Source organism: Meles meles, chromosome 1 (assembly GCF_922984935.1).
Source record: "Meles meles chromosome 1, mMelMel3.1 paternal haplotype, whole genome shotgun sequence".
NCBI classification, from domain to species: domain Eukaryota; kingdom Metazoa; phylum Chordata; class Mammalia; order Carnivora; family Mustelidae; genus Meles; species Meles meles.
The window spans coordinates 54,654,374-54,673,075 of NC_060066.1; the positions used below are offsets into that span (position 1 = coordinate 54,654,374).

Consider the following 18,702-nt stretch of genomic DNA (forward strand, 5'->3'; position numbering starts at 1 on the left):
TTTACTTTCAGAAAGCATAAGAAAGAAAAGTAACACTTGTGATATTCTAAGATTTGGCCAACCTCCTCTCAAAAAGCATCCCTCTTTTAAAAAAGCAGAGAGGAGGTGAGGGGAATAAAGGGTGTGAACGACTCTTAGCCTCAAACTGACTTCTTGCCTGAAGAACTACAGAACTCTCATTTCATTTTTAAGACAGGACAAAGCTAATACAAGATATTCTTATGAAGTAGTGGAAAAAATTTGCAAGTATGAGAAAGTCTCAGAATGTTTAAAGAACAGGATGGCCAAAGTCTCTGAAGGTATGAAAAGGAAAACTTAGGATTCTCTAAAATCAGGATTGATCCCATAAGATGAAGTGGTTTCCAAACTGTCAAAACTGGTTTAACACTGAGACACACGAGGTACCAGGCTACCAAAAACTTGTAGTTATTGGTGATAAATAATAATGGCTAGCATTTAAGTGATTACGTGCTGGCACATATACTTTGCATACACAGGGGAACTAGAAGTTAAACTCATTTGCCTGCCCAGAAAGAAGAGGATTAGGATTCAGTACCCCTAACCTTAAACCAACCCCAGAATGCTCTTACAGATTATGTTATACTGCCTCCTACAGGTAGTCAAAGGCTACAGGGCAAAGGAAAAAAAAAAAAAACCCTAATTGAATTCTGCCCATATGAATAAGTCAGTTCTTGAAAAGGTCACTCAAATCAACAAGACAAAGATATGCGGGTAGTACCTGGGGTCAACAGCAAGGTTAACACTCCAAACCAACGCTGCAATGAAAACCGAGTAGAAACATCCAGAATCTAATCAAGGAAACCAATATATTACCTCAGACACACGACTTACTAAATTGTATTGTTTTCAGCCTAATGAGACAATGTCCTAAGAGAAAGATGGCATGCACATGATATCTTAAAAAGGGGACTCCTGAGGGGGGCAAAGAGAAAAGGAGGAATAATTCAGAGATCAAGTTTAGAAAACGTTTTACCTAGGGACTGAATTCCCTGATCCAGATAATGCCTAGGGGAGAAGGATACACCACTCTAAGTCTATCATAAGGTTATCCAACTAATTCCCCTTCCTCTGATTTCAGGTTCACTAAGCAGCTAATTATATTTTGCATTCCCACTCAGATTTGCCTACAGGGACAGACTATGCTGATAAGAGTAACTGGTCCACTGTATATTAAGAATATTTCTTTTTAGAATTTTCTGAATAACCAATCTAACATTATTTAGGAAAGTACACTTTCATTTTCACAAGTCCCCCACCTCCATCATCCTACAACGTATTACTTAACTCTTTGAAGTCCCCAACTCTACATCTATAAAATAAAATAATTACTTTGCAAAGTAAGGTAATGCGTGCTCGGCATACAGAACACAAGGAAATGTTAGTTATATTTCACTCCATTACCCAAGCTCACAAAGCTAGTAATCGCAGAAAGCTTGAGATCTGAACCCAGATTTACTCCAAAAGCCCTTCTTTTTCCATTACAACATTCCCTATAGGCTCTAGTCTCAGTTGTCATCAGGGACTCTAAGACTTAGGACAATTTACTTAACCTTTTGGGATTGTACATCTTTAAGTGACCTTCCTTTTAGGGCTTAGGCAACTCAAATTTGTGCAAAAACTATTACCATTCTCCCATGGGAAAAATAACCTTATGCTTTAAAGTTAACTTCTGAGAAACTACTGTGCTATGGGGTTATTGGATAGCACCTAATTAACTCCAGTGTAAGTGTTTTGAACAGCAAGATCACTCCAATAAACACGCAGAGGGTCTCACATCTGAAAGTTGACATTCTGCAATCAGTGACTTGTTACCAATACAAAAGAATGAATTCCATCTACTATACAGGTTGTCTGGAAAGACTTAAAACAAGAACTGGCTCAACATCTCTTTCGGCTTAAAAAAGGATTTACCAAAATGGTAAGCCTACTATCTTTAAACTGGAAATACTCAAGAAATAACAACTAAAGTATAGCTTATCTGTTTTCTAACTAAGGACTTACGTTTTCAAGGAGTTTAGGAAATACATTCTTTACCAGCCTACTACCTGATATAAGTAAAATCACAGGGAACATCCTTAATATGCAAAGTTTAAACTGCATTACAAGAAACTTTTCTTAAAAGGGAGGATTACAGAAAATCTCAGCACAAAAATCTGGGTAGAAGGAACAAGTAAAAACTCCAATAGTTTACCAAAGCCATGCCTTTGGTAAGAGAAAGTTCAACAGAAAGTTCAAGGGAGATGAATTTAGTAATATTATTCACAAGGAGTGTTATCCAAATAGCTTCCTCTAAATTTACATACTGCGCTCACATTTCACATCATCCAGACCTGATATACAGAATTTTCTCAGCTGAATGTTTTCCTGAAAGGGTTTGCATCAAAGATTAAGGAAATTGTTTAACTCATTCTTTAAGAGTTGCCAGATTTGAATTCCATCAGCATGCTGAAAGTCTATGAAACGCAAGGCAGCTTTTCTAAAATCACAGCTAATAAAACTTAAGTCAACTTTTTTAGAGTTGAAACCTTCAACCTCGTCTTCTTAAACTTCTTAAAAATTCTGATGGGCAAAGGACGGACTCATAATAAATTCAGCGCTACGATTAGAAAATTGTCATTCCATTCCCCACCCCCCCAAAACAGATTACTTTTGAAAACTTGTTCCCAGGCTTTCTAAACCCCCACGCATCAGCTCCCTGCAATTCCACAACTGGAACGATGCCTTCACCCAAGAGTGTGTCGCTTTTTGGCTGATAAATCTCTCCCTAAAAGATCTGAAAAAGTAGGAGCAGGATGTACTGTACCTGGGCGTTGGCTTCGTGGAGTTTGTGCTCGTTAGAGACGTGGTGTCTCAGAAGAAGGGTTTTCTTGTAGTTTCGGGTCCCTCGCGAAAGCTCATCGTGCCCCACTTGAGGAAGGTCCCCGCTTCCCCCGTCCTCAGGGGTCTTTTGGCACCAGCCGCAAGACATAAGGCCAGTATCCTTGGAATACCGCAGCCAGGGAAAATCTTTGAGCCAAGAGGTCTGGAAGGAGCACTGTAGCTTCTGCATTAGGGACTTGGGCCGCGCGAGCGGGAAGTGCTGGACAGTCTCTCCTTCGCCAGCTCCCACACCGCTGCCCTCCACTTCGTCCCCGCCATCGCCGCCCGACCGCCTGCTGCTGCTGCAGCTGCCGCCTTCCGCCCCGCTGCCGTCGCCCAGGCTCGCCCCCTCCTCCTCGTCCTCGGTGCTGTCGCTCAGGGACGCGCCGTCCTGCATCAACTCCTTCCCCTCCAGCGCGTCCAGCTCCAGATCCACAGCCGCTGGCCCTCGCCCATTGAAATGCCTCAGGGGCCACGCCGAGGTCTCGGGGCGGCCGCGGCTACTGCCATTGTTGCCAAGACCCCCGCCGCCGCCGCCTCCTCGGAAGGCCAGAGTCCGACGGTTCCTTTCCGCTAGCAGGGGGCCCCCCGCGCCACCGCCGCCCAGCGAGGTGGGGCCGCCCGCGTCTTGGGGGAGCAGCAACTCCTTGGTTTCCTCGGCGGCGGTGGCCGCCCCAGCGGAGGCCTCCAGGTCTTGGGGCTCCAGGCCCTCCAATTCCACTTCCTCGTCGGCCCCCCGCCCATTGAGCTGCTGAGGCGCTAGCGGCTGGGGCTGTCTTGGCTGGGGCTGCTGAGGCCAAGCCGAGGCCTCCCCGCCAGCGTTATTGTTCGTGGAGCTGCTGCCGCCGCCGCCGCCACTGGCGGTGACCAACCCGCCTCCTCGGAACGCCAGCGTCCTGCGGTTCATTTCACTGAACGACATGGCGCGCGCCGCCGCCGCCGCCCGGTGCCCCGGCTCGCGCCCGGCCTCGGGCCGCGTCCCGCGCGCTCCCCGCCGCTCCCCCTCGGCTTCGCCCCCGCCCCCACCCCCGGCGTTCCGGTCTCGCGGGGCTCGGCCTCGCCCTCCCGCCCGGCAGCCCGGCTCGTGCTCGCTCCCGGGGCTGCCTCACGCGTCCACCGCCGCCCGCCGGGCCGCCGCCTCCGGCCGCCTCCTCGTCCTCCACCCCCGCCCCGCTGTGCTCCGGGCAGCGTCCCGCGCGGAGAAGGGGGCGGGCGGCGGAGAGGTGAGCAGCGAGCCGGGGGCGCGTGGGGCCTTCGAAGTTGAGAGGCGGAGTGCGGGGAGACCCTCCGCTGCCCCTCTTTAAAGCCGCGCGCACACACCGACCCTCCAAACAGATATCCTTCCTCCGGTGCACCGAGGAGTCCCGACGCCGTCGCCCGCTTCCCAGGCGCTGTGGGCGAGAGGCACGTTAAACTGCTGGGCTCCGCCACATAACGAACCGACAATAAAGCCGGCGGAGCGTTTCCGTCCGACCAGGCCCTGGCGGAGGTCGAATGGCAAATGAACAACGGACCGTGCGCCCACAATGCACCGGGGTAGCAGTAACCGCTGGAGGGGGAAAGGGTGGGGGCCGGGCTGGGGGAGGGGGGCTGGGCTTGGGGCTGGGCTGGGGTGGGGTGGGGGCGCCAGGGGACCAGGAAAGGGGCTGGGCCGCGCCTCCGGCCTGGGGGCGGGGGTGCGGCCAGGGGGGAAGGAAGTCGGCCGAGGGGCGGGGGACAAAAGGCCGAGCGGCTGGCTGGGGGTCTCGGGGAAGGGGCGGGCGTGTGCGGCCGGGGCCGGGCTACGCGGAGGACAAACAGCTGGCGAGTGTCAGGGTCTGGCCGCCTCCCCGCTGCCCACAAGCACCTACCCGCGCCCGGGACGCACATTTTCCTTCTCTCGCCACGAGTTCACCTGGGACTTTGGAAATAACTGTGCGGTGGGAGCTGCTGCGCTCCAGCCTTGTCATTTGCTAGGGGTGGGTGGCGGTGCCCAAGGAAGTGAACTTATTTTGTTCCTTCACAAAGACTGGACCAGGCGGTGCCTTTCACGCGAGGAGGTTACAACCACCGACACCTCCTCGTCTGCAGCATTGTGTGTGCGAGGCTGCACCTCGGGCCCAAGGCAATAATCATTTCACAGAAAATGCACCGCCCCGAGTGTCTTATTGCTGTGATGAAATGGAAATTTAAATAAAAGGTCGAACACGTGCGTTCACTGGGAAGTATTGACATGGGTGTTACATCACCACCAGCCAATCAGATAACTCCAGTCGTGTTTATACTTCTACAACCACCTTGTGAGTATTACAGTATGTCATAACGTTATAAATATTAGGCAGGGTTTTCCCCAGGAACGGGGAGGAGTCTGTTTCTACGGACGTTGTGTGTGACTCCAAGGATTGTCTATCTAAAAACAAGAATTCAAGAATTAGATACTGAGATTTATTTTTTTAATTGCTTACATTGCATATGGAATTCAGAAGATTAGAAGAACAGACTGAGCTAGAAATGAAACTCATAAACTTGGTCGAGTTTTTCAGAAAAAGGTTTTCCAACTTAGAGCCCTTATACTCCTATTCTTGAAATTTCAATAGGCTAAGTTTAGAAAATTCTCATGTATTTGGACTGTTTTACTGTTTTAAAATGTGAAATAATCTTAAGTTCTTTTTATTCAAACCTATTTCAGGTTTAAAAAAGATGTTCTCAACCTATGGCGAGACTTTTTAACTTTTTAAACAAATATGTTAATATTAAAGATTTAATCAAACTAATACAAAATATATTCAAGATAATTACTGTTGAAAAAGGGGAAAGGACGTTTACATGACAGGGTATACCCTTTACGTTAAATACACTGGGATGTGCAAAGAAAAAAATTAGAAAAATGTACAAACTTTTTACACTTACAGATTATTGTTAGAGGCTGCATTATGTATTAATGGAAAGTAATATGTTTAATAAAGAGCATGTGTTACAATTTTTTTTTTTAATTTTTTTTTTATTTCTTTGACAGAGAGAAATCACAACTAGGCAGAGAGGCACGCAGAGAGAGAGGAGGAAGCAGGCTCCCTGCCAAGCAGAGAGCCCGATGCGGGGCTCGATCCCAGGACCCTGGGACCATGACCTGAGCTGAAGGCAGAGGCTTTAACCCACTGAGCCACCCAGGCGCCCCTGTGTTACAATTTTTAGGCCCTCTAGTTTTATGATTCTGTTCTCTTGAAATTTCTATTTCTAAAATGAGATAGATATTATAGCTTTGAATATATAATGTGGAGTGTGGAATATGGTATGTTTCTCAAGATTAATTTTAATAAACAGATTTTTCTCAGACGTGTTATGAAGTACCATTAGCATTAATATTTTTCTTTTCAAGATTTTATTTATTTGACAGAGATCACAAGTAGGCAGAGAAGCAGGCAGAGAAAGAGAGAGGAGGAAAGAGGCTCCCCGTGGAGCAGAGAGCCTGATGTGGAGCTCGATCCCAGAACCCTGGGATCATGACCTGAGCTGAAGGCAGAGGCTTTAACCCTCTGAGCCACGCAGGCGCCCCAGCATTAATATTTTTCAATGGATAAGCACAGTCATGCAGATGGAGACTCATATATACTGTTGATCGTATAGATTTATACAAAGCAACTTCCACTTAATTCATTATAATTTTAGTATCTATAGAAATAAACAGTATTATATGTCAAAAAATGTTAGTTTTATAGATGAAATATAATTTTAATGTAAAGAATGATGCTGATAACATGCCACAAAAAGGTATTGGCTTTAAGTTAATTTTCCAGTAATAATCATATTGTCATCTGCCTACCAGTAATCAACAGCTTGAAATTCTGATATAAATCCTCAGATTGTTACTGTTTGTGGGGTTTTTTTTTTCTTCATTTTGTCCTGCTTTGTTTTAGTTGTTGGGAAATCTAAGACAGTAGAATCATGACACTGACCTAATTTGTACATTGGAGAAAAATGATTCTGCTTGCTTGGGCACATATAATATGTGCTTCCATGTTAATATATGGGAGAATGTTATAATAATACTGTACTTTGTCCTTAATGCATTTTTTCAATTCCAGGCACTTTGCAAATAAATGCATTATTTATTGTATTTTGACCACCACTGCCTCCACTATAAAAAGAGAGAAGAATTACTGAAGTTAATTGCTTATCTAGGATTAAGGTAATGGTAAGTGAAAATGGACTTACGAATTTCTATTTCAACTTTACAAATTGTTTTCATCCCCAAACTGTAAAATGCATGTCTTCGCTTTTATTCATCTTATATGTCTAGTACCTAATAGGCGCTCTGAAAGTTTATGCTAGTATTATTATTTTTGCTTTCAGGCAGCACCAGAGTCACCGAAAGTGTTTGAATCCCTATTGGTGTAAATTGTGTCAGGACTGTGTTTTTCTCAGACGTATATCTTACCTTATATTTTGTGAAATCCATCTTGTTTTCTGTCTGGAATTATATTTAAACATGAACTAATTAGGAATGAACACTAGATTAAAATGGTACAAATGAATGACTTAAATTCTAGGACTACTGAACTCCTAACAGCCAAAGAGTGTGACTGTGTGGTGTTTGTATGTGTTTATATTTTTATCATTTTTTCTGTATGAATATATATTCAGTTGTCTTTCTCTGAACCCTAGGGAAGATGGAATCAGAAGCAAAGTAGAAGATAGTGCTCACAAATGTCTCAAAACAGCCCTACGAGGGAACTTTGAGTAACAGGGGATCTCCTGTTGTGTAAATGGAGTTTTTAAGAATTCCCCCACCCCTTCCAGTCTCCTGCTAGCAAGCAGGGATCTGTTCTCCCCTTAGCCCCTATATTTGCAGTTGGGGGTTCTACCATATTTAAGGGGATTCCCCCTTATGCTTACCAGGGGAACCCCTCAAGAATGGGGCATTCCCCAACCAATTTATCCCCTAAATTCACTTGAGGCTATGTAAAGTGCTGTACGTTACCTTGATATTGGCCCACTAGAACTACTCTGAGGCTGAGATCCTATACCTTGGTCTGCTGATCTTTGATGGCCAAACGTGACTGTCATTTACTGTCTTGGTAGGGACACTTTGACTCTTTAGGTTCTAGGAACAATGGCGTATGATTCTGTCTGTGGGATTGACATGTGTCATCTGCCAGAATGAAGTACGTGAGAATGGTAACTGTGTGTTATTCACTCTTGTAATCCCCTACCCCAATCCCAGTTTAGCACGTATTAGGCAATTAGGAAATGTTTGTTGAATAATTTATCTTTCCTTGCAGTGTGTTTTGGTAGGCAACTTTTTCTTCTGTTTCTTCTTTTTTCTTTCCTTATTAAGTAAAAGGTTTTATTTTTTAAAGTACTGAGCTAATGTTTCCACTGAATTTATGTTAAAAAAATCATATATATACAATGGAATATTATTCTGTCCTAAAAAAAAAAAAGGAAGGAAATCTTGCCATTTGCAACAACATGGATAAAACTGGAGGACATTTTGGTAAGTGAAATAAGCCAGACACAGAAGCCAGAACAACATGGATAAAACTGGAGGACATTATGGTAAGTGAAATAAGCCAGGCACAGAAGCTAGACACAAAAATATTGCATGATACTACTGTTATGAGGTATTTAATCAAACTCCTAGAAGCAGAAAGTGGAGTAATGGTTGCTAGGGGTTGGGGGTGGGGAGAGGGAAATGAGAGCTGTTAGTCAAAGGGTACAAAGCTTCAGCTATGCCAGGTGAATAGTCTTAGACATCTACTGTATAGCATCATGCCTATATTTAACGATACTGTACTGTATAAAATTTTGCTAAGGATGTGGGTCTTAAGTGTCCTTCACAAGAAAGTAAAAATAAAGTGGGCAGTAGAAAACTTTTGAAGACAATGGATATGTTCATGGCATAGGAAGTGATGATGGTTTCACAGATGTGTACTTATCTCCATATTCATTAGTTTGTGTACATTAAATGGGTGCAACAGGGGTCCTGGCTGGCTCAGCCAGAAGAGCATGCCACTCTTGATCTCAGGGTTGTGAGTTTGAGTCCCATGTTGGGTGTAGAGATTACTAAAAAAGAAAGAAAAACCTTTGAAGAAATAATAAAAGAAATCAAAGGTTTATATATATTTTTGTAGTCAGTCCTACCTCAAGAAAGGGGTTTAAGCCAAAAAAAGCCATGATAATCATGTAGTCGAATGTAAATAATACCATATTATGAACACCATTTTCTATGTAGCTTACAGTGAATTACAGTTTACACTCTGCCTTGTAAGTTAAATCAAGGTGGGTATTATTATCCTCATTTAACTGATGAGGAAACTCAAGTACAAAAGGGTTAACCAACTTGCTCAGGATTATCGGATGAGGCAGAAGTTATGCTTGTAAGGTGAAGACAACCTCTAGTCTAAGGCACCCTTCCCTACTAAAACACATGTACTATACTATATCTGCATAATTATAGGCTATGCTAAATTCTAAACTTTTTTCATACTTTAAACATGCTCATAAGGGAAAAAAATAAGAAAAAAGATCACTCATTTTTTTCTGGTAACAAAACTAACCACTGTTGTGTAAATACAGTCATTTTTTCTGTACCTAGCTGAAACTGTTTTTTGGTGTTTATGAATTGGATCTTAGGATATTTCTGCTTATAGTTATTAATATTTTTAGTGTCATTTTAATGGCTATGGATAATACCATAATTGATGAACCAGTCTTCTGTTGTTGGACTTATCATTGTATATAGATTTTTTGATCATTATAAATAATTCTTTAGTGAATATTCTTGAAACTAAAACTTTGTCTCTATTATTTCTTTTGGATAAATCCAAAAGGGGGAATTTCTTGCAAAAGTTATAAACATTTTAATAAAGTCATTAGTATTATTTGTTGCCCTCCAGAAATGCTCTCAAAAGTGTAAGAAGTACAGAAAGAAAATACAATTAGAGAGGTATTTCTACTGTGAAAGACCTAGTTCTAAGTAGAACACATAAACAAGAGCTTTAAAGAAAAAACTCTGACATAATTGACTATATAAAATTATAAAACTTGTTTTTCAGAGACATAATAAAGATTTTTTTTAGGTGTACCAGGAAAAAGAAATCTGGGGTATATATGAGAAAGGTTCAATATCACTAATATACAGATGTCTCTTGTAAATCAATAGGTCAACCACATATCTAGTAGAAGAAAAAAAATGTGCAAAAGACATGGTAAACTATATAAGAAGGAATACAAATGACTACATATGGGAAGATACATTGGCAGTAACCAGAGGACTGTTGCATAAAAAACACCAATGGATAAGTAAAGTTTTAATCCACCAGAGGTATAGTAAAATAAATATAATTAGGAATGTAGAATAACTTACCTGATAGGCTGTTTGGCTATATGTATCCAAATAGAAAAAAAAAAAAAAAATATATATATATATATATATATATATATGTATATATATGTATATATCTTTTTACCCAGCAATTTCCTATCTAGAAATTTATCCTAGACAGGTATATTAAGATGTCTATGCAAGGATGTTCATTGAGCGCTGTTTATATGCCTAAAAAACTTGAGCTTCTATTAATGTGGGGTTATTTACTTATATTGTGGTACTTGTTTGTAATGAATTACTGACAACCATTAGGAAGGACGACGTGGCATTTTTTTTTTAAGATTTTTATTTATTTATTTATTTGACAGACAGAGATCACAAGTAGTCAGAGAAGCAGGCAGAGAGAGAGCAGGAAGCAGGCTCCCTGCTGAGCAGAGAGCCTGATGCAGGCTGGATGCGGACCTGACCTGAGCCGAAGGCAGTAACCCACTGAGCCACCCAGGCGCCCTCAGTGTGGCATTTTATGAGTCCAAGGCTTATCGTTGAGTGAAAAAAAAGCAGTGTATTAACATATATAATAAGAATAATTAATTCATCCTATTAATGTTTATTGATAGCCATGGTCCCTAGAATATATACATAAGTTCATATGTGAATACAGCATGAAAGTAGTTTAAAAGGATAGTCACCAGAATGGGGCCATTAATTTTCTCAGTAGTTGAATTTCAGTTTTTAAAAAAATTTCTTGACACATTTTCTATACTGCCGTATATTGAGAATATAACTTATATTAGGTATATGATCCAAAAAAATAAAGCAATTTTCATTTTGGGAGGAAAAATTAACTTTGATAATCAATGACATGCTTTTTCCCAGGACTTCTGGGAAGGAATTTTATTCATTCTTCCTTTTTTCTATTCACTGTGAACCAATTTTGCCTTGACCCTAAAAAATAAACATAAAAGATTTAAAAGACAAAAACGAGGGTTTCTTTTCTTAGAAAAATCTCAATTTCCTGAAAACCTGATGTTTCAAAGTCTCAAGTTTACATGCATTTGTTCAGAGAAGCATCTATCTCAGTAAACCATACATTCTCGCCCTGCCCTCTAATCCATTCCTACAGCAAAGCCAGTAATCTTTTCAAAATGCAAATCTTATCCTATCTCCCCACCCACACTCATGCTTAAAACCCTGCAACAGTCTCAATTATTTTCTGTTGGTGTGCACATCAAAACACTTTTTTTTTAAGATTTTATTTATTTATTTGACAGAGATCACAAGTAGGCAAAGAGGCAGGCAGAGAGAGAAAGGGGGAAGCAGGCTCCCCGCTGAGCAGAGAGTCCGATGCAGGACTCCATCCAAGGACCCCGGGATCCTGACCTCAGCCAAAGGCAGAGGCTTTAACCCACTGAGCCACCCAGGCACCCCCAAAACACTTTCTATTCGCCAGCCTGTAGAGTCCAGCAAGGTCTGACTAACTTTCCTACTCAAGCTCCATCTTATGCCTGGTTTCTCCTTGCCTCTGACACTCTCCTCCTAAAGCCAGCCTTTTTCTTTCCTTCATGTTTGCTTTGTTACCTACCTTCCTGGCCTTTGTACAGGCTGTTCCCCGTCAGTAATGTTTTTCCCTCCTTTCTCCTAATTAATTCACATTCATCTTTAGATGAATTTTCCTAACCACTCATACCCGCCAATATTCAAATATCCTGTTGCAGATTCTCCTAGCATTTTTAAAATTCTCCTTTACAGACTTGTCATTATTGTAGTTTTTAAACATATATAATTATTTGATTATTGCATGCTCCCCTGATAAACCAAAATTCCATGAAGGCAAGGACTATTTATGGTTTTGCTCAATATTTGTATTTCCATCATCAAGAAACAGGAACTGTGACATCACAGACAATCAGTAAGGATTGGTCAAATGAATCAATATATGAATGAGCAAATTTGCAAATACTAGGTATACACAACCTTGGATTTTCAACAAAAGGCTAAAACGTAGAGTAAATTGATCAGAACAGAATAAACTAGCAGAGCAGAAATGCTATAGGTGTTAAGTATTGATAATATTTGCATGCTGTACAATGTAAGGCATTTCTATAAAGTATATAGTTGTAGGAAGATGGTTCAAAGTTTTTAAGAACTAAAGCTAGTGAATAAAAATAATTGAATTATAGCTACTATACTAGGTCATTAAAAAGATACAAAAATGCAACGTTACTTTATCTGTGAAGTTATGGTTTTATTTATTTTTAAAGATTTTATGTATTTATTTGTCAGCATAAGCAGGGGGAGCGGCAGGCAGAGGGAGAAGCAGGCTCCCCGCCAAGCAGGGAGCCTGATGCCAGATGGATCCCAGGGTCCTGACCTAAGCCTAAGGCAGACGTTTAATCAGCTGAATCACCCAGGCGTCCCTGTGAAGTTATGGTTTTAATCAAAAGTATTTGAAAATTCAGGGGTAAAAAAAAAAAAAAAAAAAAAAGAAAATTCAGGGGTGCTTTGACCGGCTTAGTTGGTAGAGCATGTGACTCTTGATCTCATGGTTATAAGTTCAAGCCCCATGTTGAGTGTGGAGCCTACAGATTTTTTAAAAAATTAAAAATTAGTGAGTAGGGGCGCCTGGGTGGCTCAGTGGGTTAAAGCCTCTGCCTTCAGCTCAGGTCATGATCCCAGAGTCTTGGGATGGAGCCCCATATCGGGCTCTCTGCTCCGCAGGTGAGCCTGCTTCCTCCTCTCTCTCTCTGCCTGCTTCTCTGCCTACCTGTGATCTCTGTCTGTCAAATAAATAAAATCTTTTAAAAAAATTAGGTGATTAGCATTTAAAAAATATTTGAAAATTCAGAATTTAATGATAGCTAACCACGTTGTTTGCAGTTTGCATTTTATTGTTTATTTTAATTTTTTAGAATGTCTTCTTTTTTTTTAAGTTCAGGTGATCTCTGCATTTTAATTAATCACAAGTGGGAGTTAGCTCACTTTTCTCTGAGAAAGTTGAAGTAAAAATAAAATGCCTTCTTCATGTATGTGAGTCGTAAAAAAGTAGCCCATTTTTACAATATGAATTTTTTATATTGGCTGTAAAGAATGAGAGCAATGAAGCAGGGGTAGAGGATTAATATATATTTTTATTGAAAACTCAATTACTAAAACCACATATACAATATCAATTTTTATAGGAGATCAGTATTTAGCTTACAGATACTCTTTGGCTCACAAATTCATTTTCCTGATCAGTTGATGAACTAGGCTCTGATCCGTAGCCCAGATTCCATGCCAATCCTCTTTTATAAGTTTACATATACAAACCATTTACCTTCAGAAGGACCATGTGAGAAAACATGGGAGAAGGATGTCAAGGACCTAAAGGTACAGTGCTATGAAGAAATATCCTGAAGTGGGACTTTCTATACAACTTCACGCAATAATTTCACAGGGGGCTTAAATTCCAAATAAGTTAACTTCCCCCAGAATTTGGAGGTAGTGTCAAAGTCAGAAAATACCACACTTTGGGGGCAATAGGTGGCTCAGTCTTTAAGCATCTGCCTTCCGCTCAGGTCATGATCTCAGGGTCTTGGGATCCATGTCAAACTCCCCGTTCAGCGGGGAAATCTGTTTCCCCCTTTCCCTCTGTCAGCTCCCCCTGCTTGTGCTGCCGCTCTCAAATAAATAAAATCTAAAAAAATAAAAGAAAGAAGGAAAAAGAAAATACCACACTTTGAAACTAAAGCTAATGGAATTAGTATTTCAGTTCTAGTCCAGTGCTCCTCCAAATGGGGTATACTCAGCTCGGGAGGTATACCAGGAATTTCTAAGAGATGTATGAGCCACACATAGATAGTTTTTAAGAGAATTATTGGGTAGGCTTTCAACTTCCATATGCACTGTTTTTCTAAAACTGAGCTGCTAAAGAACCTGCCTCACCTTGCCCAATCATCCTTTTTTCTTTTCACCAAAAAGAGGCACACCTTTCACCCACTCATAATCTTACTGTGTTAACATTGCCCCAGGATGGAAAAGGGGCACCAGAGACAGAAGTAAAATGTCCCTGATTACTTCCTAGCAACGCTTTTGCAAATGGTTTTCAGCTTTTCCTTTCAATGAAACTGAAGGAGGACTTAACCAAAGTATCAGTTAATCATTAAAAATAGTTTTCAACAGGGGTGCCTGGGTGGCTCAGTTGGTTAAAGCCTCTGCCTTTCGCTCAGGTCATGATCCTAGGGTCCTGGGATCGAGCCCTGCATTGGGCTCTCTGCTTGGCAGGGAGCCTGCTTCCTCCTCTCTCTCTCTCTCTATGCCTGCCTCTCTCCCTACTTGTGATCTCTGTCAAATAAATAAATAAAATCTTAAAAAAAAATAGTTTTCAACAATAAATCACTAAGGCTTTTTTGCACATAACTTGGAAGGCGTTTAAAGAATTTTGGGACGTAGCTAAAACAAAACCCCTTCTATTTCCATCATTCATAATTTTTCATGAACAAATAGTCTCAGCACATCTTCCAAAAGAGGAAAACAAGGAATAAAATGTATTTTATTGTACAAACCCTTTCTGAGCCTAGCAAACAAATTCTGACCACGTTAATTAGTTGAAGAAACTTAACTAAGAAATGTATTTTCAGTAAGTGTTTATATCATGTTTAACATCAATATATTTATGTTGCTTTGACCAAATGTGTGCTAGTAATTATAATGCTAACTCATTTCAGGATATTTTATAACATTTAAGGTTACAGAAATTTTTTAAATTAAATTTCAGGTGATAATTGACTTTTAAGTATAAATGTCATATTATAAAACTCTGGAAGTGAAATGGAAATAAAAAGGAATTATGTATATTTTTCAACTGCTTGAATATATATATATTTTTTTAAGATTCTATTCATTCATTTGATAGACAGAGATCACAAGTAGGCAGAGAGGCAGGCAGAGAGAGAGGGGGAAGCAGGCTCACCGCCAAGCAGAGAGCCCAATGTGGGGCTCAATCCCAGGACCCCAGGACCATGACCTGAGCGGAAGGCAGAGGCTTTAACCCACCGAGCCACCCAGGCACCCTTGTTGATCTATTTTTAAATGAATAATGGTGAGTATTAAATAAGTATGGTATATAGATTGCAATGGATAGGTTTTCTAAGATATTTTGTAGTGTCAGTATTTGTAACATGGCAGAAATGACGTTCATTACAACAATTTGAACTTACTATGTAAATATCTCAGATGCTTCCTTAAAAATGTGTAAAATACATAGTATTTCAAAATTATTTTGGGGAAGACATGACCTATTTTTCATAAGCTGATAGTGAAATGAGAAAAAAACTTTCATAAGGAAAAATTTTCATAAAGTTAAATTTGTTCAGTTTAAAAGATTATTATTTTAAATGATATCCTTTGTTATGGTTTAGACTTAAGATATATTTTGAAATTATGGTGTTAATGGACAGTAGCTTTATTTTAATGTTCTTTTCTTCATTACTCCCTAAAATGTTTTTAAAAAGTTATTTTTACTAACACGCAAAATTCAAAGCCCTGAGAGAATCACTGGTCTAATAGAATGTAAAGAGGAATGTTTATTTTATAAAACAGAATATTCTGGAATTACTGAGGAATGGAGATAGCCAGTTTACTACCTAGTGTGGTAGACATAGCCAACAAGCACTTTAAAAACACTGAGTTTCTACTGTGTACTAAACATCTGGATTTAGTAGATTAATAAGATTGTCCCAACCCCCAAGAAACTAATCTTTCAGTGAGGGAGAGGAATAAGTGAATTAATAATTATAATGGTTAAGTGTTGATAGAGATATGTAAAATTGCTGTGGAAACATGGAGGATAGAATGATTGTTGCTGGTTTTAAAAATTGAATTGCTAAGGGGGCGCCTGGGTGGCTCAGTGGGTTAAGCTGCTGCCTTCAGCTCAGGTCATGATCTCAGGGTCCTGGGATCGAGTCCCGCATCGGGCTCTGCTCGGCAGGGAGCCTGCTTCCCTCTCTCTGCCTGCCTCTTTATCTACTTGTGATCTCTCTCTGTCAAATAAATAAATAAAATCTTTAAAAAAATAAAATAAAATAAAAAAAATAAAAATTGAATTGCTAGGGAATATAGATGAACATAAGAATTTGGCCAAAATAAAAGTATATTTATCCTAAAAGTATGGCCATTTTAAGTAGTTCAGAATGTTTAGTCTCTAGAACTGCTCAATGTGAGATTTGTAAAGAAAGAACAAGGAGACATGAATAAAGAGTTGGGTTTTTTTTATCCTGAAAGTGATGGGAAAACTAAAAGACATTTTAAGCAAGGAAATAAGTACATCAGACACTTCTTAATAACATCTAGTTCCTAATTATATGCTCATTCAACAATTTGATCTTTAATTTGGCCTCCTATGTAGATTCACCCATAGGAAGAAATTCTCTTAGTAAACATAAACAAAGTAGGTTACCCTGCCAGGTAAATGTTCTACTGAAAAATAATGAATTGCCAATCTCTTCTAAATTGGTTTGAGATCATGTCCAAAATCTAGCATGTTTTAAATATAGTGAACAAGCCCAGTTTGGAGATGCTCCAAGTGAGTTGCAGATCTAAGACAATATTATTGAAATCAACAAATTATTTCTACTTCTCGAAGTTCTGCCAAAAAAGCTAGTGGGATATCTAAAGATGTTCTCCATCCTAACCTAAAGATTACATATCCATCAGCTTCTCAGGTCTATTAAGAATTCAGTAGTCACAATGAAAGTAATTTCATAAAAGATGATAGTGATAGTTTAGAAATCCTTAACACAACTTCCAGAAATGAAGATGAAGCTCTTCCAAGCATTCGTGATCAACCAACGTAAAATTTGCCTCAACCTTTGAGATAATACTCCTACAACAAGAGTCAAAAAGAATGGCTGTGCCTTAATTCTCTGTTCTCAAAAGGAGCGGACCAGACAGTGTGGGTGGAAAAGGAAAAATTCATAATCACCTTTGGATAAACTGCGCAAAGGAGTTGCACTCCTTAGAAGGGTTCAGGAGAGTCTTCTACATGAACTAGGATAGTTGACATGAGTGAGGTGAGTTGTTTTCCTTTTGGTGAAATGAGAATTCAGTCATTTTGGCTTGGTAAGTTTTTTGGCTGCTTTGAGATCCATTCCCCCAGGCCAGTCACAGTCAGTGTTGTACTGTGCTAAGTTATTATGCCTCACTGGTCAGTGGAACAATTAGGCTCACTGAACAAGTACAATTCAGATTCAGCCTACTTTTTTCTTCTGTTTAAGTAACCTGACCTAACAACCATGGGATTCTGTTGTTGACTCTTAAATATTTCAGGATTTTCAGGTTTACTGAAGAGACACAAATGATCAATTTGTAATTCAGAGACTTCTTCCTGCTCATGTGCTGAATGTCACATTAGTTAATACACTTACGTCTACAGAGGTATCCACGAGGGATGGGTTTATGGTTTTACCGTAGAAGACCTCAGTTTTCAACCTGGGACACTTGGGGAAATCACCGAGTATCTCTAGACCCTGGTTTTCTCATTTCTAAAATAGAGCTAATAATAGAAAGGCAGTAACCTTCTAAGTCTGTTATGAAAATTTAATGAAATTATACACACAAAGCACTTAGCTCAGTGCCTAGCAAATATAAACCAACAGGTTAATTTATTCAGTTCTTCAAACACTACATGCCAGGTAGCAGAGAGAAGGACTAGAGATAAAAGCAAGAATAGACAGTTCTTGCTCTCATGACACTTAAAATCTCATGGAGGAGGTTGACAATCAAATATCACAAAAACAAATGTAAAGAAGGAGGAGGAGAGAGAAGAAGGAGAAAAACATGGTTTTGGAGCTTATAATAGATAAGACTTGGCTTTTGAGAGTGATCAGAGAAGATTTCTCTGGGAAAGTGGCATCTGAAGGATGATTAAGAGTTAACTTGGTGCAGTAGAGACGAGAGAGATGGCTTTCCAGCCTGTGCAGAGGCCTGCAGAAGCATGGGCCATCACAGGTTTGAAGGATAAAAGGCAAGCATGGGTGGCCAGAGTAGTGGAGGGGGTGGGAGGAAGATGTAAGAAAAGGCGGGTTTGAGATGAAGTGGATGTGATCCATTAAATAGCAGTTTTAAGTTTGTCTTTTTGATAAGAGCAATGGGAAGCTGCTAAGGGGTTTTTGAATGCAGCAGGAAGAAGGGACAGCATAAAGTAGCATGACCAGATTTGGATTTTCAGATCATCTTGGCTGCTGATAACAGATAAGATGAGGACCAAAGGAAATAGAGGCTATTATAAGGGATGATGAAAACTTGAGCCAGATTAATAAGGTGGAGAGAACTGCACAAATTTAAAAGATATCTGGGAGGGAAAGTTACATAAGTTGGTGATGGATTGGATGTGGGGATTAAAAAGAATGAAGTGCAGAGAGAGGATGACTCTTTTAAGTGTCCGGCACCAGTCACAAAACAGGTAACATCAGAAGAGCAAAGTTTGGGGATAAAGTTATGAATTCACGTTTGGAAATTTCATTTTGAGTTTCTTTTGA

The 18,702-nt window shown here is 40.2% G+C and overlaps 1 protein-coding gene across 2 annotated transcripts in view; it reads right to left on the reverse strand.

Moving 5' to 3' along the window:
- Nucleotides 1-5,251, reverse strand: part of ZBTB10 (zinc finger and BTB domain containing 10) — a 37,598-nt gene extending 32,347 nt beyond the window's left edge. Inside the window, exon 1 of one of the 2 annotated variants that reach the window (XM_046018157.1) lies at nt 4,731-5,251. In XM_046018157.1, coding sequence (XP_045874113.1) covers nt 4,731-4,829 — 99 coding nt within the window. In that variant the 5' untranslated portion in view covers nt 4,830-5,251. Of the gene's footprint in view, nt 1-2,824; nt 4,428-4,730 lie in introns of those variants that run through there. The other variant, XM_046018150.1, reaches the window with a different exon arrangement.
- Nucleotides 5,252-18,702: the final 13,451 nt, after the last annotated feature.